General features: G+C 37.4%; 2 protein-coding genes and 1 long non-coding RNA gene across 6 annotated transcripts in view; 1 reads left to right on the top strand and 2 right to left on the bottom strand.

Moving 5' to 3' along the window:
• DHX36 (DEAH-box helicase 36) overlaps nucleotides 1–10,140 on the bottom strand; it is a 49,134-nt gene extending 38,994 nt beyond the window's left edge. The window contains exons 1-3 of the mRNA XM_040480539.1: nucleotides 9,880–10,140; nucleotides 2,297–2,421; nucleotides 1,319–1,550 (exon numbers count right to left, since the gene is read on the bottom strand). Of these exons, the coding sequence (XP_040336473.1) occupies nucleotides 1,319–1,550; nucleotides 2,297–2,421; nucleotides 9,880–10,140 (618 nt within the window). The remainder of the gene's footprint in view (nucleotides 1–1,318; nucleotides 1,551–2,296; nucleotides 2,422–9,879) is intronic.
• Nucleotides 10,141–10,317: 177 nt separating this feature from the next.
• The window catches only part of LOC121033872 (uncharacterized), a 120,599-nt gene continuing 107,884 nt past the window's right edge, over nucleotides 10,318–23,032 (top strand). For 3 of the 4 annotated variants that reach the window (XR_005792159.1, XR_005792160.1, XR_005792161.1), the window contains exons 1-3: nucleotides 10,318–10,430; nucleotides 10,784–10,879; nucleotides 11,356–11,449. This is a non-coding gene — a long non-coding RNA (uncharacterized LOC121033872). The remainder of the gene's footprint in view (nucleotides 10,431–10,783; nucleotides 10,880–11,355; nucleotides 11,450–23,032) is intronic. The other variant, XR_005792162.1, reaches the window with a different exon arrangement.
• Nucleotides 20,309–23,032, bottom strand: part of GPR149 (G protein-coupled receptor 149) — a 68,302-nt gene continuing 65,578 nt past the window's right edge. Inside the window, exon 4 of the mRNA XM_040480540.1 lies at nucleotides 20,309–21,767. Within this exon, the coding sequence (XP_040336474.1) occupies nucleotides 21,192–21,767 (576 nt within the window). The 3' untranslated portion in view covers nucleotides 20,309–21,191. The remainder of the gene's footprint in view (nucleotides 21,768–23,032) is intronic.

Raw genomic sequence — 23,032 nt, forward strand, 5'->3', positions numbered from 1 at the left:
AACAAAGCAGAGAGATAGGAGCTAAATCTCCTTCTTCCTAAGGCTATAAAAGAAGCTCTGCTCTCAACCACAATAATCTGAAATGATTAAACTTGAAGTCTCCTGTCCTGGAATCATATTTTCACTACATAGGCATCAAAAAATTACACAATTCCCCTCTGGACAACCTTACCTCAACTGTTTTTTTTTTTTTTTTTAATTTTTTCATTTTTGAGAGACAGAGACACAGCATGAGCAGGGGAGGGGCAGAGAGAGAGGGAGACACAGAATCTGAAGCAGGTTCCAGGCTCTGAACTCTCAGCACAGAGACCGACACGGGGCTCAAACTCACAGACCTGCGATCATGACCATGACCTGAGCTGAAGTTGGACGCTTAACTGACTGAGCCACCCTGGTGCCCCACTTTTTTTTTTTTTAATAATTTTTTTAAGTTTATTTATTTTGAGAGGGACAAAGACAGCATGAGCAGGGGAGGGGCAGAGAAAGTGGGAGAGAAAGAATCCCAAGTAGGCTCTGTGCTGTCAGTGCAGTGCCCAATGCAGGGCTCAAACTCATGAAACTGTGAGATCATGAGTGAGCCAAAACCGAGAGTCAAGACACTTAACCGACTGAGCAATCCAGGTGCCCCTTTACCTCAACTGTTCTAATCAGGATATCCAACCTGATCAACGACAGTCAATGGATCCTTTCTTTCCTATGGGACAGGTGATATTCTGCCTTTCTCACAAAGAGTAATACATATTTGCATATTAAAGATGTGGCCCTCAGAATTTCCTCATTTTCTCTTAAAAGAAATACACGTGAACATTTTATTACATCTATCTCTAGAGTATCTACAAAGCATAAATTTTATGTTTTAACAGGAAGGGACCTAAAAATATCTTGCCTACCATAGAAAGAACATACTGAAAAACTCAGAAGAATTTTGTTCTTGTCACAGTCTTATCTTTAAAATGCTGGTGAACATATGTACATCATAACTTTGGGATATTTAATTTTATCATCTGTAAAAGGAAGGAGTTGGATTAAATGGTCTAGACACCTTACAATTCTAACCACCTTGTCTCTTACGACATCTCACAAAACTGTCCAAGAAAGGTTCAACTAATTTCTTCCCCTCACTATGTAAGCTGCTGTAGGTTATATGCAATTCCACTCCCAATGCTTTTCTCTGGTATAAGAGAAAGAATCCCCACAGAGAACAGTCTATAGAAATACCACTGATCTATACCACGTAGCTACTTCTAAACGTAAATATATTTTTATCAAGTGTGAGAAGAAATGACAAAAACTTTTTCCACATCTTGCTTTCCATTACCTGCATTTCAATATACCGAGGGTCACTTTTTTTCTTTTGTAAATCTTCCAATAGATGTTGGTCTAAGGTTACATCAGGTTCATTTTCTTGCAAGAGATACTCAGAATCTCGGTCAATATATTTGTCCCTGATTCTAAATGTCCTCTTTTCTTGATTTATCAATTTCTTTTCCTGGTCCTCAAGTTTTTTCTCTGAGTTTGGTTTGCTCTCAGCAGGAGCTTCAGTCCCGTAACTATTTTGACAAAATAAAAAAATGATAAAAGGTTAAATGAAGAGCTGCTACAGCCCTGAAACAAAACAATATGCTATTTACTTTAAAATCACCAGCTATTATTCTTTCTTAGATCAATTATGAAAATACTTAGATTTTTATAATGAATTCAAAGTTTTCCTCCTTGTAGATATTACCATACAAGTTATTCCTTGTGTAGCTAAAAAAATTAAAATTCACATAAGTCATCCCTCCATTGCAATGACTTACCGTATTTTTCTGATTTTTCTAAGCTTCATTTCACAACTTCCATTTTCTTCCTGCCACCATTTCTGAGTGCTTATAAATGGGATGCTACATTATAGAGTCCCAGAAAAACCTCTCTTAATTTTTCCTCTAAATGGTACAGCCCCCATAATCATCCTAAAATAGCAACAATTTAACTTCTTACAGATTTCTCCCAGAATTTTGGAAATACAAAGATGGTGAAAAGGAAAACAATAAACAATAACTTAATAATGATCACATATCCAAATAGACTATTCCTGCCATTTAGCTTTCTGTGGAATGAATGTGCCATCTGGATTTTTTTCAATCTACCACCAAATAGAGTCAGTCTATATAAGAAAAAGGCTTACTTCAAGGTTAAATTTCACTTATTGAAGAGTCTAAAGAGGTTATTTTTATTATCTTTTTTTCCCCCTAGCCAATGCTATGAAAGAAGTGTTAACTCGGTCCATTCTTTAAAAGAATGTGTTTTGCTTTACCCGTGATCTTCAGGAGCAAACCAGGATATCTGTGCTTCCGAATCTTTATCATTCTTAGCTTGGACTGAATGCAGCAGCTGCACAATTTGTTCTTCTCGACGTTCATCCATGTGTACTACGGCTCTCTATTTTGTGCAAAGCAAACAGTATCCTTATCAACACTAGAAAGCATGTACAAAATCATTTGATAACTAAAACAAAAGAGCAGATATATACATATCCAACATTCATATGAAACCTAAAATTGCCCTACCAGGTGCTCTAGTCTGATTTCACTTCACAGACCTAATGTTAATATTTTTATATATATCCTTTTTCTGCTATATATACCTATAAAATTAGCTGCAATATAACTGGCAAAGAAAGTACATTTACATCCCTTACTAAAACTTCGGTTCCTTTCTCTTCTACCTTCTCACATACTGATTATTATAAATTTTTCTGTCTGAAATTTTCAAAGATACTCACAATTAAAGTTACACACACACATGTTTGGTTTAAAAAAAAGCTAATTGAAAACTGGAAATAATATTTGGTGGCAATGAGCACTTTAAAGTTCTTACAGTAAAAAGATGAATACATTAGGAAGAAGGCTGAGCTCAGAGGAAATAAATAAAATTGATCAACATTCATGAAGATGATGCTCCAATATGGTGATGTAGCTGCTTCAGAAGAGAATTAAACAAACAATACCGGACAGGATAGGAATTACACTGTACACAGTAAGAACAAGAACTTTTACAACTGTTCTTTTATAATTGTACATTGTAACTAGTTGAATTTAAACAGAGTAGTTAAGAGAGGGTAGATTTTTTCCTCAAGTGTGCAGACAGGAAAGACGACCAAGATATTAAATGAAAAAAAAAACAAAAAAAACAAAAAAAAACCAGTCGTAGAAAATATATGCAGCACAATCCTATTTTCATTATTATTAATGTTGAAATAGATTATTCACTTTATATCGTACATTTTTGCAGTATGTCTTCCAGATTTTTTTTTTTTTTTTTTTTTTTAATTTTTATTCAATTCTGAGAGACAGAGAAACAGAGCACTAGCAGGGGAGGGGAGACACAGAATCCGAAGCAGACTCCAGACCCTGATCTGTTAGCACAGAGCCCAAGACAGGGCTCAAACCCACGAACTGTGAGATCATAACCTGAGCCAAAGTCGGACACTTAACTCACTGAGCCACCCAGGCGCCCCCAGATGTATTTCTGACACACAGTAGTAGATGCTGCAGAGAAGTTTGCCAAAAGGATGAATGGCTGAATCTATTTTTTGCAATGAATGTGCATGACTTTTGTGTTAAATCCATTTTTCTCTTTAAAGAAATACACAAAAAGAATACAAGCAGATCTCTGGGAAATTCCAGAAGACTTCTGCAACTTAACTGAAAAGTTTACTAAAACAATCATTATGCTTATACAATTAAAAAGTCCAAACTCTGGCTGATAGGAAAGCCGTAAGGAAGAACAGGTTAGAGCAAAATCTGTTTATTGACAAGTACTAAAGCCCATCATTTTTTTTTTAACTATACAGCATGAAAATCTCGTTAAAATGGTTTATATATCAGACTAATGTATCTCTTCATAGTATAGGGTATGTAGTCTCCACCAAGACTAGGAGCTTGTACCTGGTTTCTCCTAGACTGCTCTACGCATCTTTTTTACCTGTGATGATTTTAATTTGTAAAGATCTGCTGTAAAAAACCCCAAAACATTGCATATGTCAGCTCTTCAGAGTTCTGCAATTCCTTCTAGTAAATTACGGAACCTGAGTGGTCTTGGGGACACCCAACACAGAGTTTCATTATTGGAACATTTCTGCCCTATACTTTGAATTCTGTAATGTCCTCAGCACATGTTAACATTTATTGCTTTGTATACCTACATGAAATGGTTATTGAGTTTTTTCTTGGCAGTTAGAAACTACAGGACATTTTAATGATTAAAGACTACTCTAGGAAGGAACCCCAAGACATAAAGTCATTATCAAGCAAAGTTTCCTTAATTTTTCCCAACACCTCAACCACCCAAAGGCACTGTTTCTTCTGTTCACTTTCAAAATGGGACAGATTAAGCACTTCTTCTCTGAAGAATGATTTATTTCCAATTGAAAGTCACAGAATAGCATTTCTTCAACCAAACAAAACCTTATATTTTGAAGTTTTTTTTTTTATCTCTACTAGCAGAACAAAAGTTCTTCTCACCTTGCTGTATGAGTTTTAGATATTCACAAAAAAGGCAGGATGACTGAAAAATGAAAAAGCCCCTGAAAACCTAATTTACACTTTTTTTTTTTATGTTTACCTATTTTTGAGAGAGAGACAAAGTACAAGCAGGGGAAGGGATAGAGAAAGAGGGAGAGACAGAATCCAAAGCAGGCTCCATCCTCTGAGTCATTCAGGGCAGAGCCTGATGCAGGACTCAAACCCATCAACTGTGAGATAATGACCTGAGCCAAAGTCGGACGTTTAACTGACTGAGCCACTCAGGTGCGCCCGATAATTTATACTTTTTAATAAAAACACAACTTATACCTCCTATAAATTGTTTTTAACAAGGTTCTCCCACAATGAGGCTCCAGAGGCTATGGGCAGTGGAGATTTTAGGAGTGCCAAAATTCCAAACATGGATCTAACCTTTTTTTTTGGTAGGTTACTTCCTCCTAATCTTCTACCAGTGGTATCACCCTTCACTCTACCTCACCCCTCAAGCATGGAGAATCTCAATCATGTTTTGGGTGTCATGACTATTTTATTTTATCATGGCATTTAATTTTTTTTATTGTTTTCCCCTTTTTTGGACAACCTCAAATATCCTTGCTTTTAGTCATAAATTCCTGGCAAAGAAGATCCACAGTGATATCCAGCAAATTGTCTACGTTTATTAGCTTCTAATTGTGTGCAACTATTTTAAACCATTACCACCTTCCTGTTTACCCTCAACATTTCACAAAGAAAACAAAAACAAATGGAAAAGTCCTCAACTGATTGCCACCAAACTCAAGTCCACCTGTATCAGAATCTATCCTTTGTTCTCTTCCTTCCCATTAATGGAATTGGGAGGCCATTTTCCTGCTTAAGGTTGATCTCTCCACTAAACTCTGCAGTCCAATAATTCCTTTCACCTCCTCAGGGCTAATCCTTCTATTGAGATTTACATTCCTTTCCTAAATCTCTCTCTGGTAGTCATTAGCCTACTGATCAATATTCTGGTTTGCCTCTTTCCAGGTATATGGGAGAAGTACATTTTCCCACCCATGACATAAGCATGACCATGTGACTTACTGGCCAGAGAAATGTAAACAGGAGTCTCTTAAGAATCAGGGCAATTTACTGTATTCCCTCCAGCTGCCACCAAAACCAGCTACTTTTCAGATGGGTGGAGCTCTGTGAGCCATTCTCATAAGGAGAACGCTCAACCTAACTCCCAATGGTCCAGTAATTTGAGTAGAAAAGCAACCTTTGTTGTTATAGCTCCCTATGATTTGGAGGCTGTTTACTACTGCAGCATAATTTAATCTACCTGATAAACGTTTCCTCTCCACTGACTCCCTACCATCAGTACATGAACAGGAATAGAGTCAAATTTCTTTACCTTAAAAAGAAAAAACGTTTATTTATTTTGTGAGACAGAGAAAGAGTGTGTGCACATCAGGGGTGGGGGCAGACAAGAGAGGGAGGGAGAGAATCCCAAGCAGGCTCCACACTGTCTGTTTGGAGCCGGACTGGGTCTCAGGAGCCACGAGATCATGATCTGAGAGGAAATCAGAGTTGGTCACTTAACAGACTGAGCCACCTAGGCCTCCCAAACAAATCTCTTTACTTCTACAACACAAAATCCTCTTTTGAATCCACCCAACCCTATCAGATACTGCCCTATTTTTCTTTCTCCTCTTCACAGTAAAACTGATTGAAAAGTTCTCCATTTCTTCACCTCTCCTTCACTAGTCAGCCCCCTGCAATCTGGCTTTTACCTCCACCAGTCCACAGAAAGGGCTCTCATTAAAGTTGCCAAGGACCTTGTTGCTAAATCCAATAGACACTCTGAGTTCTGACCTTACTTGACATCTCTGTAGCATTTGCCACTATTTGATTACTTTCCTTTTTTCATACACCCTTTGCTGCCTTCAATACTGCTCCTGGATTCCAAACACCCACCTTATTTTCCTCTTCTCTGGCTGTTCCTTCCTAGGTAAGAATCTATGAAACTTCTCTTACTCCAACCCTTAAATTTTCTTACTCTACGCTGAACCCTAGTGATCTCCAAACTAGCAACACTGACACCATTTGGGATTCTGTCAGGAAAATAGAATCTCTCACTCCACCCTCGTCCCACATTTTAAAAAGGTGCCAAGACTTTCAAGTCTGAAAAACAATGATCTATAGAATTTAGGCCTGCACCCACTTGTCTTCTCCATTCACTATCCATAGGACCTACTATCCATAGGACCACGAACTGCCAATCTAGATTTCTCTAGGCATCAGATCCACAGGGCCTCCTACCTCCCTGAAATCCTCACTTTTATGCCCTACAACATCAAACTCAGGGTCCTTAAGCTGAGTCTATCTTCCTCCATCAAGCCTGTTTCTTATATAGTCATAAACATGTCATTTATTAATACATACTTGCTTTCCCCTTCCCTCCCAGATAAAATCACTTATGAATCTCCTAAATTGCTTTAATCTGTCCACTTTCTTCCATCCATCTTCATGTACTAATTTAAGCTATCATTTCTCACCTTAATTACTGCAAAGGCAACTTAACTGGTCTCCCTGTCCCAGAACTGCCTCTTTTCAGTTCATTCTCTATACTGGTATGAAAACGAATTTAAACACATACTCAATAATTTATTTTGTTTCAAATGCTTTAATGGCTTACAGGAGTTCCTAGGGGCAAGTCAATGAATTTCAAGGCGCTGCTTATTTTTCTAGTACCAGGCTTTTCAGATTGTTGCTTATGAAATTATATTAAAGAATCATTATATCAACTAAAAAAAAAGAGCAAAAAAGATACCAACACCACACTCAGAGCAATGTACAGATAATTATCATTTTATGAAACTTTTTGTTCAGTTATACATACCTGTACACTAGGCTGCAAATTAACATATATTTCCCACTGTCAACAAGTTTGAAAGCCACTGCTCTGCCTTCATCTCACCACACTCCAACACCCATGCTCTTATTCTTTCAGTTCCTTGAACATGTTCCTCTTGACCTCTAAGTTGTGGCACGTGCTGCTGCCTCTGCCTGAGAATCCCTTTCCAAATCCCCCAATTCCAAACATACACACTTCGCTATCTTCCAAGTTTCACGTTAAGAGTTATTTCCTCTGGAAAATCTACAATCTTCCTAGTCTGAGTTAGATGATAATCCACATTCTCCTTTTGATATTTTAACATTGTAAACTATCCCTGTAACAGCCCCTAACACCACAATTTCTTTAAGGTAGGGCCTACACCCTATTAATACAGTGCTTAAGACAGTGTCTCAAACATATCAATTATTAATTTAAAAAAATGAAAATTGAAAGAAAAAGAGCACATTGTTAGAATGTAGTAACTTTGTAAACATAGGGATTATCTAAAAATTAAAAGTTAGGGAAATTGGGAAGCAATCATATATGGCTGAAGGTGGTCAAAAAAAAAAAAAAAAAAGGTAGGATGAGCCAATCATTGAAAAATGGTCATATTGAGATAGAGAAGACGGAGATGCATTTTAGAGAGAATGGTAGAAGAATCGTAATAGAAAGCAAAAATAGAAGTATATTTACAAAAGCTACAATTACATCAGATTGGGAACATGGGCTCAGAGAGTTAAGTACACAGAGGGAAACGTAGTATATTGAAGCTATATTACCAAGATTCCTGTAAAACATGTTAGAACGCAACTGAAATATATTCAACTCAGACAGATGTAACCTGGCTTCCAATCCCAAATTGTGAGCTAGAGAATGAGGCAATCTACTTTTTGCTTTTGAAAGTACTGTGAGTGGTTCTACAAAGGACAGACTCAGTGGAGAGCAGGAGTGGGAGCCAAAAGACTAGTTAGGAGGCCAAGAACACTGAACAAAATAGTGGCTTGATCTATGGTAACTGCTGTGGAGACAAGTCGTTGGATTTGGGATATATTATAAAAAGAGCAGGCAGATTTGCTGAAATGAAAGAGAAATATTAAAGATAAATCCTGTTTGGGAGTTGCAAGTGAATAAATGGTAGTAACATTTACTAAAATGAAGGTTTGGGAAGGGGTAGAAATCCAGAATTCCATTCAGAATGATCTACAACACAACTAGCTTCAGGTGGAAATAATGAGCAATTTTTCCTGATTAAATTTTTCATCTGTTCGCATATTTTCCCAACCAATATCATATTTCCCAGTATCATGTTTCTTTAGATCCCCAGGGCAACAGCCATAATGTGAGCTAAATAAAACTTGATGAAGAGTAACTTTTCTAGTTACTGTGCACATCCTTTTATAGCAATCAGCCAATTATCCTTGCAATGTCAAGATGACTTAGATGTGCTCCCCTTCATTTAAAAAAAAAAGTCTTCTCAATGAACAATTTTGGGCTGACAAACATGTACGTATATATATTTTTTAAAGAGAAGGTGATAAGGTGTGAAGATAAATGGATAGTGCCAAAAAATCATTTTGATGAAAATGACACGGATAAAAGAAAAATAAAGAAATGGAATAATTTAAAAGCAGAAGCCTAAATGAGAACTTAATTACATACATTCAGTACCTAACATGAAAGGTGCTTTTAATGAAGTTACTAAAATGTTGTTCTCAGGCTTATAGTAAGAAAGCTTCTGTTTAATTAAAAAAAAAAAAAAAACACTAAACTAAAATAAGCCACTCAGCGAACTTTAATGCTTTCCTTACTACAGATCTTCAAGACACAAACCAAATGGGCCGGGCAATTACCAACGCGAAGAGACTAAATAATCTCTTGAAACGTCTCCTATTTCTAGGATCCCACGTTTCCTTCTCAAAGAGGAGCTGCTACTCATCAGAAACCTCCCCAGCCCAACATAAAAACAAAAAACCTGGGTTTGTGGCTATTTTTTAATGCTAAATATGAAAGCTAGGCTATTCTTCTGAGCGATCTACATTCAAAATAGTACTTGACAGCTTTTATTCCGCGCAAACTTGTATGTATCAAGAAGGCCGCTATTTTCGAACTCTTTGGGCAAAGAACTTAAATAAAAGTGACCAAAATTTTTCTAAGGGAAAGGGCGGCCAGAGATACTAACACAGTGATACCCCAATGAAGTTAACTTCCGATAGGACGTGAACTTAACATTTGTTTTGTTCACAGTTCTCACGTCCTTAAAGCAAAATATACATCCAGCCTGCACAAATCCTAACTGCTCCAGGTCAGATGAGCATGGCTAATGTTAAACTACATAATATCCGCTACCGGAAGTTGTAGCATAATACCTTTGCATACTTGATTTTCATTTCACACAGCACATGCATGAGTCAAGGAACAAAAAACGAAAAGGTTAGGGGCGGCGGAAGGGAAAAAGCCTGTCCTGCCTCATCCCTCTCCACTATCGAGTTTCAGATTTACCTCCTGCCTCTCCGCTTCCTTGTTCTTCTGACCCTGTTTCTTCGCATACCACAAGCCAATTTCGCGGCCTTTCAGGTGCCCGGGATGTCGGCCTCGGCCGCCTCGACCACCTCCTCCTCCGCCGCCGCCGCCGCCGCCTCCAGAGCCTCGGTTCCCTCCATGGCCCCCTCCATGGCCCCCTCCATAGCTTCCCCCATAGCCCCCGCCGGAGCTGCGGGGCCCGCCATCGCGGCCCCAGCTCTGATGGTAGTCATAGCTCATTGTCCCAGCAGACTACAACTCGTGAGAACCTGCAACCGCTAGAAATGGCGTCCGGGCCCGGAAGCTAGTGCACGTCCACTTCCGTTTTGCTTCCGGCGCCCAGCGCGAGAGGGAGGGCTATTGGAGCGTCACAAGTAGCTGTTTCCGGTGACGTCAGGGAGGACGACATCTGTTATCAGGAAGTTGGCTCAGGTGAAGTCTTCTTGGTGTGCCCGCAGTCCTCTATTTTTTGTACCTCTGGAGGGAGAGGGAGCAAAAGGCTCGCGGGTTTCCTTACCTACACCAAACATGTGAGGAAATAGGTTTTACTTTTTACTTTCTTATTATCCATGATTAAATCCGGAATTTGCGTCCAATTAGGCCGTGGATAGTAAACATCTGTTGACACAGTAAAAGAACCTGTGGATCGATGCGTTTTCTCTTAAAAGTCTTGAAAGAAATGAAATGAGTTCATATTTTTGGGTTTTTTGGTAGCTACATCTTGAAAACAGCCTGACACCAGTTTGAAATACATAAATATAAAATTGCCCCTGCCTTTCTTAAAGGATTGTCATTATTTACTGCCTTTATCCAATAGGGTGCAGGGGACACTAGGTTCACTAGGGGACATCCAGTTCATTTACATATTTTCACTGATTTAAAGGTGGTAGGGATACTCACTGAACACAAGTGTGGCACCATCTTTCATTTGCTTACCGTCTTGAGAAGATAAAGGCAAAAGAAATGGTTGTGCAGTGAGGTAAGAAAGGAAAACACTGTATGCTTTGAAGGGGTCCAGAATACACCTCTGTGGCATAAAAATTACTTTGAGCAGAGGCATTCAATTCCTGAAATCTTGGAACTTCCTAAAAGCAGAGCCTCCCAGAAGGATTCAAAAGAACTCAATTGTCATAAACACCTTCCCCTGGGAGAGGAACTGATAAGATGGACTTATCACTGGAGACTAGAAGTCAGCATTCCAATGTTAAGCAGGCTAAGCAGGCATTGCCACAAAACTGTTATATATCCCATCTATTTCGTAAGAGCCCATTTTTCCTTCCTAGAAGTATTTTCCCATGAGTGCCTTTCTCCTCCTCCTCTTCTCCTATTAAGATGGTGTATATGCCATCTGTTCTACCCATCTGTTGAAACACATTTTTGTATGAAGTCCCATGGGTATGTGATTAAATTTGTCTCTTTCCTTGTTAATCTGTCTTTTGTCATTTTAATTTGCAGGCCTCTAAGAAGTAAACCTAAGAGAGTAAAGGAAAAGATTTTTCTTCCCAACAGCCATAGATGTTACTGCAAAATAACTTAATTTTGGAGTCAGGTAAGTCCTTTTTAAAGCACTAGAGGTTAAGCAGTGACTTTTGAGATAAGTAGACTTTAGCCAGACTAATGAGGAAGGGGAGAGATTATTCCAGGTGGAGGAAACAATGTGTATGAGGGGAAGTGATAAAATGTCGGAGACTGAGAAAACTCTACACTGAAATTTAAAGACTGTTGGAGAAGACCAAAGAGGTAGAAAGGAGCATAAGCATGGAGGAACTTATATACCACATAGAGAACAACAGTAAACTTTATGTAGGAGACTGATTATTTTTGGCTGTTTTGAATAGAAAGAAATGGAGGAGGCAAAAGTGGATATAGAGAGGCTAGTTAACAGGCTGTGGTTTAGTGGAGGCAAGATGGAACATGGGAAGGACTGGGATCAAGAGTTATTTGGAGATAAATATGTCAGATTTGATGATTCACTTGATATGGATAATTAGAGGAAGTGGTCAGATAACCCTTGAGTTTACGATTTGAATGACTACCAAATAAGAAGGTACCATATCTTGAGATGAAGAACACTAGATGAGGAGGATTTTTATTGGACTTGAGGGAGGGTTGAGTTAATGTGTCTAAATAATACATGTGGAGTTTGAGGAGCCTATGAAACATCCAAATACAGATGTCTAGAAAGTGGTTGACTACATGAGTTAAAAGCACAGAGAGAGCAGACGAGACACATTTTGGTAGTCCTTGGCAAATATGATTAAAACTATTGAATAGTTCCAATAAATGTATTGAAATTCATTGGGCATACCTATATGACAAGTATGTGAATTGTTCAGTAGGTAAGATTGAGTAGGCATATTGGGGATGGTCGCGGCAAAATTTGAAGGAGGTAGTGTGGGTTGTTAGGTGAGAAAGTGTTATGAATTGAATGTGTCTCCTCAAAATTTATATGTTGAAGCTCTAACCCCCAGTGTAGCTGTATTTGGAGATGGTGCCTCTAAGGAAAGAAATTAAATGAGTTCATGGAATTGGGGCTCTAATCTGATGGGATTAGTGTCCTTATAAGAAAAGATACCAGAGAGCTTATCCTTTCCTTCCTCAGAAGAAAGGCATGTGTGGACAAAGAGGCTATGTAGAAGCCAGGAAGGGTGCTCTCACCAGAGAACAAATCTGCTGGCACCTTGATCTTGGGCTTCCCAGCCTCCAGAACTGTGAGAAATAAATTTCTGTTGTTTAAGCCAGAATAATGCCATAAATAAGTGGTACTTAATTATTTAAACATGGTATTTACTTATGAAACCAATAAAGTGTTTTTTTTTAAGTTTTTATTTATTTATTTTAAGAGTGAGAGAGAGAGAGCATGCATGGGGGGTGGGGGGGTGGGTGTCATGGAGAGAGAGGGAGAGAAAGAGAATCCCAAGCAGGCTCTGCACTGTCAGCACACAGCCCGATGTACAGCCCGATGTACAGCTCAAACTCATGAGCTGTGAGATCACAACCTGAGCTGAAGCCAAGAGTTAGAGGCTTAACTGACTGAGCTTCCCAGATGCCCCTAAAGTGGTTTAATACCACTGAAACCTGGGGTATTTGTTAAGGCAGCCTGAACAGAGAGTAAGTGGAAAAGAGAACTAATGTTTATTTGTTGCTTAGCATTTGCTGGGTATTGGGCCAGGCAATTCACATTTATGGTCTGCAGAATGTGACCCTCATAGATGTGCACATCCTAATCCCTAAAACCTGTGAATATGTTAAACTACATGGCCAAGGGAAATTAAGGTTGCTAATCAGCTGACCTTAAAATGGGGACATTATCCTAGGTTATCTGGATGAGCTCTGTGTAATGGAATGTAGGCAGCATCTAGAGCTGGAAAAGGAAATGGATTCTCCCTTAGAGCCTCCAGAAAGGAATACACCTTGCCAAACCCTAAATTTTAGCCCAGTGAGGATCTTATCAAAAGTCTGTGCCACAGAATTGTGCAGTAGTAAATTTGTGTTAAGACTCCAACTTTGTGGCAATTTGTTATGGCAGCAATAGGAAAGTAATATGATATTCCATATTTCATACAATCCTTATGAAAACCCCAGAGAGAGAGGTAGTGTGATCTCTATTTCCTGATAAATTCTATTATTTTCCTTCACCTCATGTTTGTTGATCCTAAGCAGAATCTTAGTTATAAATTTAAAATTACCGTGTTTTCCTGACTTCTTCAGCATGAAATAGTATAGTATTGCTTTAGGCTATTGCTTTAGACATACACTTTAGAATAAATGGGAAGAAAAGTATCAGTTGGTACTTTTTTTTTTTTTTTCCTGCTTTGGTTGGAACCAATAAGAATTCTTAGGTTACCTAATGCCAGAAAACAAAAGAAATGACTGACTCATTATAACTGCCATTGTTACTCTTGCTGATGCTCTGCTTTGTGCTGTGCTCTGGGAATGCTGAAAGATGTCTTTCTTAAATGTAATCTCCACTAATCATGGGCTGGGCACAGAATGCAAAACTATTGCATTCACACCCATGGCGTTTGGTATCTAACTCCCACAGGCATGGACCTCCCAGTCCAGTGACTCCCAAGATGGCAGCTAGGGTGGGCCACACAAGACCACACCATTATGGGAAACTACCAGTTTTCCCAATCTCAGGAAATCTCTCATTCTCCATTTTCTTTACCCCAACCCTGTGAAACAACTCTAGCATAATTTTTCATGGGTCTAATATTCATGAGGGACTGGATGGGAATTTTGTTTAGTGTTCCCCTTGGAAAATGGAATCCTTAATGGACTCTGACCTCTTCTTGGTGGTGGGGAGAGGGGACATGCTGATAAGAGTAGTCTTAGATCTGTAAAGATCTGACTGTTTTGGGGTGGAGGTAGGGAGACATGGAGAAAATGTTTCCTTCTTATATCAGGAAAAATACTGGAAAATTATCAAACAACTCAATAGAACATCTTGTCACATAAAATTTGGGGGCTCAAATTGGTAGACATTACCTATTTCCTTTTTAATTAGTATAGGTTACCTATGTTTTGGGGGAAAAACACCTAGATTAGATATAACTTGCTTCACAACTATAGTGTGATTGGATAACTTATTGTCCAATTCTGTGAGAGTTAAAGAGGACACTATTAATTGTTATGCCAGGAAAACAATTGTAAATTGGGACTATCCCATGCAAACCAGATGTTTTGTCATTGTAACTATGAATTACTGCCATTGTCTGCTAATTCTATCTGCTTCTCATAAAAAGAAAGAAAAAATGGATTTTAGTATTCATGTTAAACATCTTCTTGAATGTTTTGCATAACATATTTTCCCTTGAAAACTACATAATCTAATTCAATTAGTGGATTTTTCGCTGCCCAATGTAAGGAGACAATCTGGGAATTTAGGGAAAAATGTTTTGAATGAGTACTAAGAAAACAAATTTTAATACTTTTTTTCTCTATAAAAAATAATAGAAATACAAACTCTTAAACTTAAGCAAGTAGCTATGTATCTTCACTACTGTAACCAGCTGACCATGGATTTATCCAAACCCTAATATTTTTTGACCTTCACATTTTAAAGCTTCTGGGGATTGCATTTCTGCTAAGTGGTGGAGACTAAAATTTGCTCCTGAGGTATTTTTTTTCTTTTTTTCTGGAAAAATTACTCAGTGAGACTATGCTTATGTAAAGGTACAGATTGTCCTCTGTAATAAACTGTTTCAAAATAATGTGACTCCAGGAACCTAAATCATTCTATGTAATATTGCAGAAGATTGTCATTGCGGTCATTTTGTATTTGGGTTTTGATTGCCCAGTGCCAGCAAGTTCCTGCTCATTCTCAAGAACATGTGATTTTGTATTTGTGTATGTGTTCTTTGTGGATTTTGAAGTTGAAATCCCAAGACTGTAGGAAAGACATACAAATATGATTTTTTTTTTTTTTTGTATCTTGAGTTGGAGAAGAAATCACATGCACAAATTGATCTATGTTTGTAGCAGTATAGTCTGTTCTAGAATCAAGACCAGATAACTCAAACCCTGGAAGATGTGCCATTCTTGGATTGTGGTATGCATCTGCATCTTGTGACACCAGGGATGGGGCACTATTTACATTCTAATAGAGTGTGGTGTATTAGTGGTGTTAGTGCTTAGTGGGGTCATAGCATGTGTCAGAGACTGGATAGCTAGCTGTTTGCCAAATTTAGGTTTCTTCTTCCTCTGCACAGATAGGTCTATTTCTTAACCTCCTTTGATGTTAGGAATGTCTGTATACCCAGAGGTCTCCAGTGTAGCAGAAGCAGCAGTGATTGAGGTGCTGTTTTTCCAGGCCATCCCTGGAACAGTCCTTGCTGGATCCTCTCTGCCCTTTGCCCTTATGCCAGCTTAATATGGATGAGGATAATGATAATAAAAATGAAAGAGTGGAACTACAAGATGGAAAGAGCCTAGACCCCTGAACCATACCTTAGAAGAGAAAGTCTCAACTACTTTTAACTGCTTTTAAAAGCTTTTAACTGCTGCTGCTTTTCTTCAACTCTTTCAAGTCTCTCTTTTTTTTAATGTTTATCCATTTTTGAGAGAGAGAGCATGAGTGGGGGAGCAGCAGAGAGAGAGGGGGACAGAAGTTCCGAAACATGCTCCATGCTGACAGCAGTGAACCTGATGCGGGGCTCGAACTCACGAGCCGTGAGATCATGACCTGAGCTGAAGTTGGATGCTGAACTGACTGAGCCTCCTAGGCACCCCTGTCTTCCAGATCTTGTGCAAATTCCTCTTTCTAGCAGACACTAAATCTGAAACTTGCCAGCAAAAGAGACTGGAAAATGTAGTTTTCAGGCTTCTAGCCTCTGTGATATGTGGAGGACATTAGAAACACTGGGATATTCCAAGGTATTAACAGAAAATAGATGCCAGAGGTAATTTTTTACCTCAAATTACAGGCTCCATAGAAAAACATTTAAGAAATGTAAGTGGAGAATCTGGGTGGCTCAGTCAGTTGGGCGTCCAACTCTTGATTTTGGCTCAGGTCATGATCCTAGGGTCATGGTATCGAGCCCTGCATCAGCTCAGCATGGAGCCTGCTTGGGATTCTCTCTGCTCCCTCTGCCCCTCTCCCCAGCTCACATGCGCACTCTTTCTCTAAAATAAATAAATGAAAAAAACTTTTTTTAAAGAAATGTGTAACTTAGGTAGTTACCAAGGAAATCCTTCCTATTTATTGAATCAGAATACAATACCGTCACCATCTCTATTGCTACCACCCTAATTCTAGCAAATATCATCTCTAACCCAGACTATTAAAATAACCTCCTGTTTGTTCTGTAATCGTATTTGTACTTGTATCGCCTTTTCCCCTTGACAACAACAGACAGTGGTCATTTGTGATTTTGTAATCAAATGTGTCATTTCTTTGCTCAGAACCCTCCGATCACTTCCCACCTCATTTAGAAAAAGATTCAAAGTCCATACCTGGTCTGCAAGGCATTAATGGTCTGCCTCTCTGTGCTTTTATTTGTCTTTATTTCCAACTACTTTTTCTCTCACTCTTCTGCATTCACATTGACCTCCTGGATGGTTACGTCAAATACCAAAGGCATAATCCTACTTCTGGAAACTTGATGCTCCCTTGGATAGAACTATGATTTCCCTAGATACACAGCATGTTTCATCACTTTATTTAACTCTCTGATGAAATAGTATGTTATCAGTGAAGTGTTTCCTAACTAAAGTATTTGAAAAAACACTCCTTCCATCACTGTCCCTTTATTTTCATTTTTTTTCCTCATCATTTTTACCTCTGGTACCTACTTTCTATCAATACGTTTAGCATTACCTGATCGATCGATCGATCTATCTATCTATCTATCTATCTATCTATCTATCTATCTTGTTTGTCTGGGTGCCTTGGAGCAGCCAAATAGTAACAGTGTGATTTACAGTAGGGGTTTTGGGTCATTCCTTATCAGCTTGACTTCCTGAGGAGCTGGAAATTAGTCATGTGAGCTGTCAACCATGCTTTACCCTACCCCTACCACGATGGAGCCCCAGTAAAGACTCTGGATGCCAGGATTCAAATGAGCTTTCCTTGTTGGCAGTATTCCCTATATGTTATCATACGCTGATGCTGAAAGTAATGCTATCTATGACTCCATGGGGAGAGGATAACAGGAGCTTCACATTTAGACTTTTCCTGGACTTTGCTATATGTGATTCTTCTCTTGGCTGATTTTAATCTGTATCCTTTCCCTGAAATGCACTGTAACTGTGAGAATACAGCTTTCTGTGAGATCTGCGGGCTGCAGTTAATTATTGAAACTGATAGTGGTTTTGGGATACCCTAAATTTGCATTTGGAGTCAGAAGTGAGGGAAGTCTTATGTGGACTGTGTTCTCTAAATTTGCAATTGGTTCAAACTCATACAAATGTACATATATGTGTGAGTGTGTATGTGTGCGTTGTTTTTGTTCAGTCATAGTCCTAAGTACCTAGAACAATTTCTAGCATATAGCAGGCATTCTATATGCTATAATGATATAATGTTACAATAAATGAATCAAAGTAACTTAATAGAATAAATAAGAAACTAAGAGAAAATCCGTTTATGAAAACCAATACTAAAAACCACGTTGAGAAAAGCTTTGAAACACTGCATAACCAAATGGTTTTTATTACATTCTGAGTAATACTGTGATGGTTACTGTCTTCAAAATGGTTGCCTCTGTCAGTCACAACTCTTGGAACTCTTTGGGATTATATGTGGGTTTATATTAACTGGGAGTCTTAGGGATTATGTATTTACAGTTTGTAGGAGTCACCACCAGATGGTGATATTTTTATTAGATAATAAGTAGTTTTTGAATTCAGATTCATGAATTTATAGAGGAAAGAAATAAACTATATGAAATATTGAATTTATTAATAATAACAGTATAACAGAGTAAGCTATTTAAATATAGCACAAGATATCTAAAAGGGTATTTCCTATGCCAGAAATACATTTTTGCAGTCATAATCACTTAAAAATTTTTTTTAACGTTTATTTATTTTTGTGAGAGAGGGAGACAGAGTGCAAGCAGGGGAGGGGCAGAGAGAGAGGGAGACACAGAATCCAAAGTAGGCTCCAGATTCTGAGCTGTCAGCACAGAACCTGACTTGGGGCTGGAGCTCAGGAGCCACGAGATCATGGCCTGGGCTGTAGTCGGATGCCCAACCAACTGAGCCACCCAGGCGCCCCATGCAATCATAATTGTTTTAAAGAGTAGGTAGAGTTTATACTGATATAGTTTAACCGTACTCTTTCTTTCTTTCTTTTTTTTACAGTATAATTTATAGTCAAGTTGGCTAACATACAGTGTATACAGTGTGCTCTTGGTTTGGGAGGAGATATTCCTGCGTAGGCACAGCCCCTGTTGATTTTTCTTGTGGCTTCAACTATAATTGGATTGGAGTTTGAAGTATTACAGAATAGTATAATGATGCTGATTAGCCTCTCAAACTAAGGTTTTGGGCTAAATAATTGAACTAAAGTGTCAATACAGCACAACTTTTACATGCATCTGTGTACAGTTAATTCAGCAGCTAAGGGCAATTAAATGGGAATATTGTAGGTTTTTTGTTTGTTTGTTTTTTTTTGTTTGTTTGTGTTGTTTTGTTTTGCCAGTTCTCCTAGCATAGGCCCAAGTCCAGTGAAAAGAAAATAGAACACAGGAGGAAAGCACAGTATTACTGTTTTCCAATCCAGTTCTGGTGCTCTTTAAATATTGATTTCCATTGTCTTCTCCTATGCATTAAAGAACTGTGCCAGCTAGAAAGGATTTATTTGTATTTAAATCTTTATTATTTTTTTTAAGTTTTATTGTGGTTCTGTTTCTAATTTCCTTTCTGACAGAAATTGTACTCAAAAGCAACAAAATCATCTTTCTTTTTCATAAAATTATACACCTAAATTTAATATATCAAAACTTACCTTTTACAAAGCATTATTAGAATATTCAGTTCAACTTTACTTTTATAACAGGCATTTAATGCCATAAATTTATAATATTTGATTGATCTGGCCATTTGTCATGATGGTAAAATAGCCCTCAATTTTAGGGTTATAAAAAGGCTCTTAAAATAAAATATATTTAATAAATAAATAAATAAATAAATAAATAAATAAATAAATAAAATATATTTGTAATGGTAATATATTTGAATTTGAATTTATGTGTTATACATTATTTGAGGCTTGTTTTACAAACATTACTAGTTGCATTACATTTGGTTCCCAAATTCAGAAGATGAGATACTGAGAGATTACATGAGAGATAAAGTCCACTGAGAGAATTATTTTAAAAATGACTTCTTGATGGCCAAAAAAAAAAAAAAAAAACAACTCTTCTGGAGACGAAATGTCTGAAAGTCCATTTCAAATAATTTAGAATTCTGATTCAATATAAAATAGAAACCAAAATAAATCATTAAAAGAATAATTCACTCAGTCTGTAGTAAATAAGATATGTAAGATGTGTTGCACAGTTAAATACCATGTAGAATGTCAACTCAATAACTTTGGAAAATAAACACTGAAGTAATACATTTAATGTATGTTTGAAGAAAGATCAGAATAAACCATTTTTAAGAAACAAATTAATCTATAGTTTTTGAGATATACATTACTAATAATTGGACAAGGTGATTCCTACATTTTTGCAATGTAACACATTTAAAAATTAATCTTGAAATGTATATCTTACACTCATTTAATAATATGTATTGAATTTTCTTGAGATACACATCTTTGAGAAAAAAAACAAAAAGTACCTAAACTTAGGACAATATTTGTACTAAAATTTTCTATCCTTTAAGAATAGCTAAGAAGGTTTGCCACATCTGCAGCTTTAGAAACATACAGTTTTACTTTTTACTTAGTGGATTTTCCTCTGCTTTACCTGGAAATTTGTTAATCTAATTGAGCATCCCTCACGGAACTTAATCTGGCAGTGTTTTTCCCCAATTTCCATTAAAGTAAAACAATTCTAGAAATGATGATGTGTACATATACAACCTTTTCCAATAATATTTTAGTTATGGACTACTAATTCCGCTTATAACACACAACATTTTGTTTCAAGGGCAGTCTTGACATAGTAAAAAGATGAAAGGAAAATACATTTTAGAAAGGAAGAAAACATTTAGTAAGCAATTCATATTTTATGGAAATGAAGGAAACAACTATTTACAGATTATGGACATGCATGTTTCAAAGATAGAAGCTAGCTAGTTTGCCATTTTACATGAGAATATATTTTCTAGACATCAGTGTAAAGCTAAAGCAGTTAACTGTAATGAGCTTCTTTTGCTAGGCACATGTAGGCAAGTCTCTTCAAATACAACTCAGAATTTTGCTACATTTCTTCCATTCCCAAAATATCTTTTTATCCTTTGCAGTAAAGTCTAGTATTATGTGTTGAAACATGAGAATGGTAATAATATATTTATTGAATTTATACAACTTTCTGTTTACTCTGAAGATGACAAATAGGCAAAAACGTTAGTATATGAGGCTGATATTTGATCTAGAAAACAGCCTAGGAATCAGATAAGAAACAAACCTTTAAATACCACAGTGTGTGATCTACAGGTAACACATCAAAAGCACTTAAGTGTTTACACTAGTTCTAGCTGCTCCTCCTAAAAACAATTAACTACTAAATCTGTAATGCTTATGTAAACCAACAGGTTATAAAGGAAATCAAATAGCCTCAGAACAAAATCGTTTGAACTTGCAGATTCGTTCTTGCCTTTATTAGACCAAATGATCACAAGTTACCCTTGCCTTCTTCCTCTCTTTTTCTGTAAGCTTTATTTAACAACTGGATTTCCTCCTGGTAGCCTTCCTTCTCTTGATGCTGCCTTTTACTGTTCTGCCTGTGTGCTTCAACAGTGTCCGGAATGGAGATGTTGATATCACCATCAGGATTACTTGTAGGTAAAAAGAGAGAGTATGAGGCTGTTTCCCCTAAATCACAAGAAACGAATCTGTTTTCTTTCCTCGAGTAGCGTAGGGATGGAGATCTGACCTGTGTAGAGGACTGGCTGATGTTGCTAATGATTGACACGGTATCCAAGGCTTCTTCGTTATCACAAATTTCAAGAACTTCCAAGTGTATTTTCACACTGGTGTCCGCAAATGTGGAGGGAGAATCTTCTGAGTTTGGTTCATGGCCAACACTTTTGGATCGATAGACTTCTATTTTCTTAGAGGCTGGGGTTATCTTTTGTCCTTCAGCACTTACCTCATAAGTAGAAAGAGATAGGGTTTTCCCTGTAGGTGCTTGGAGAGACACAGTCCCCTGGAATGCACACAAGGGAATGGCAAGGGCACCACCAGAACGCTGGGAACAAAAACAAAATTGTTACTATTGAAACCTAGTTTCTGAAATTAGGCCATTTAAAAATTTACTTTATTCATCAAAATGGTAAAGTTTTTTGTTTTTTCTGTTTCAGACCCATTTCCCTAGAAACCTTTATAGATAGGGGATTTAAATTCTGCTATTAAACCACTATAGTTTAGTTTCTCCTAGGTCAAATATAACACCTAAATGAGGACAGCCAGGAACCTTTCCTTGAAGGTAAAGAACATAATTCCACAGTTTAAGGCAAAATTTGTGTTTTGATGGGTGCAGTGGTAGGTGTTTCCAAAAGCAGAATTTGGGCATAAAATTGAATGCAAATTTACAATCTGGAATTGCTTTTGTATTTTTTGTTACATTAAAAAGTTTGCATAGGTTGAAAGAAATGTAGACTGTAATATTCAAAATGTACTTTTTGTTTTTCCTGTTTAGTATGTCAGAGAGAATGATAATTGTGAAACTATGATTCAGAGGTAGTATAAAGTATACTTCAGCTGTTAGTTTTGAGTACACAGAAGAGGAACCAAATGTCTCCAGAACTGTGCTACCCTGTGCTCACTTTTCCATAGGGAAATCACAGTCATTAAAGTATATCCAATAATAGAGAACTCCCCCACATCTCAGCAAAAACTTTCCTGCAAGTTAGAACCTTTTATATTATATTTAAAACTTTGTATGTTAAGATTTTTTAAAATTTGTGCTCACCACTGAAAAGTGCTTAAGAAATGAAAAAAAAAAAGACTAAATCTTAAAATAGTCTGTATTTTATATTATTGATTCATGCCTTCATGCTTCCAATTGACTTGTTTTCTTTTTTGATTACACGTTAATCTCAGAAGAAGGTAGTAATATGCCAAACTTCTAAAGCAATGGTTCTCAAAGCTAGGTCCCCAGACCAGTGTCATTATTACCTGATAACTTGTAAGAAATGCAAATTTTTGAGCCCTACCTCAGATCTATGAAATTAACCAGCCTTTTAGGTGATTCTGTTGCATGGTAAGGTTTGAGATCCCTAACTAAAGAAATGTTACAGTCCAGAAAAAAAGGGGGAAGGAAGATGGTTAACAGACACTTTTATACTTGTGCTGACCACCTAAAAAGCCTAGAGTTACTAACTGGATTGGCTTAAATGTGTCTTTACTGGGGAATTGGCGTGAAGGCTCATGGTATTTTGCCAATTTAGGATGATCAACTTTCCTATTTGCCTGCAACTATGCCAATTTTAGCACTGAAATTCTTGCATTTTA

The sequence above is a fragment of the Herpailurus yagouaroundi genome, unplaced genomic scaffold (assembly GCF_014898765.1).
Source record: "Herpailurus yagouaroundi ecotype Mexico unplaced genomic scaffold, PumYag 159, whole genome shotgun sequence".
In the NCBI taxonomy this organism is placed as follows: Eukaryota; Metazoa; Chordata; class Mammalia; order Carnivora; family Felidae; genus Herpailurus; species Herpailurus yagouaroundi.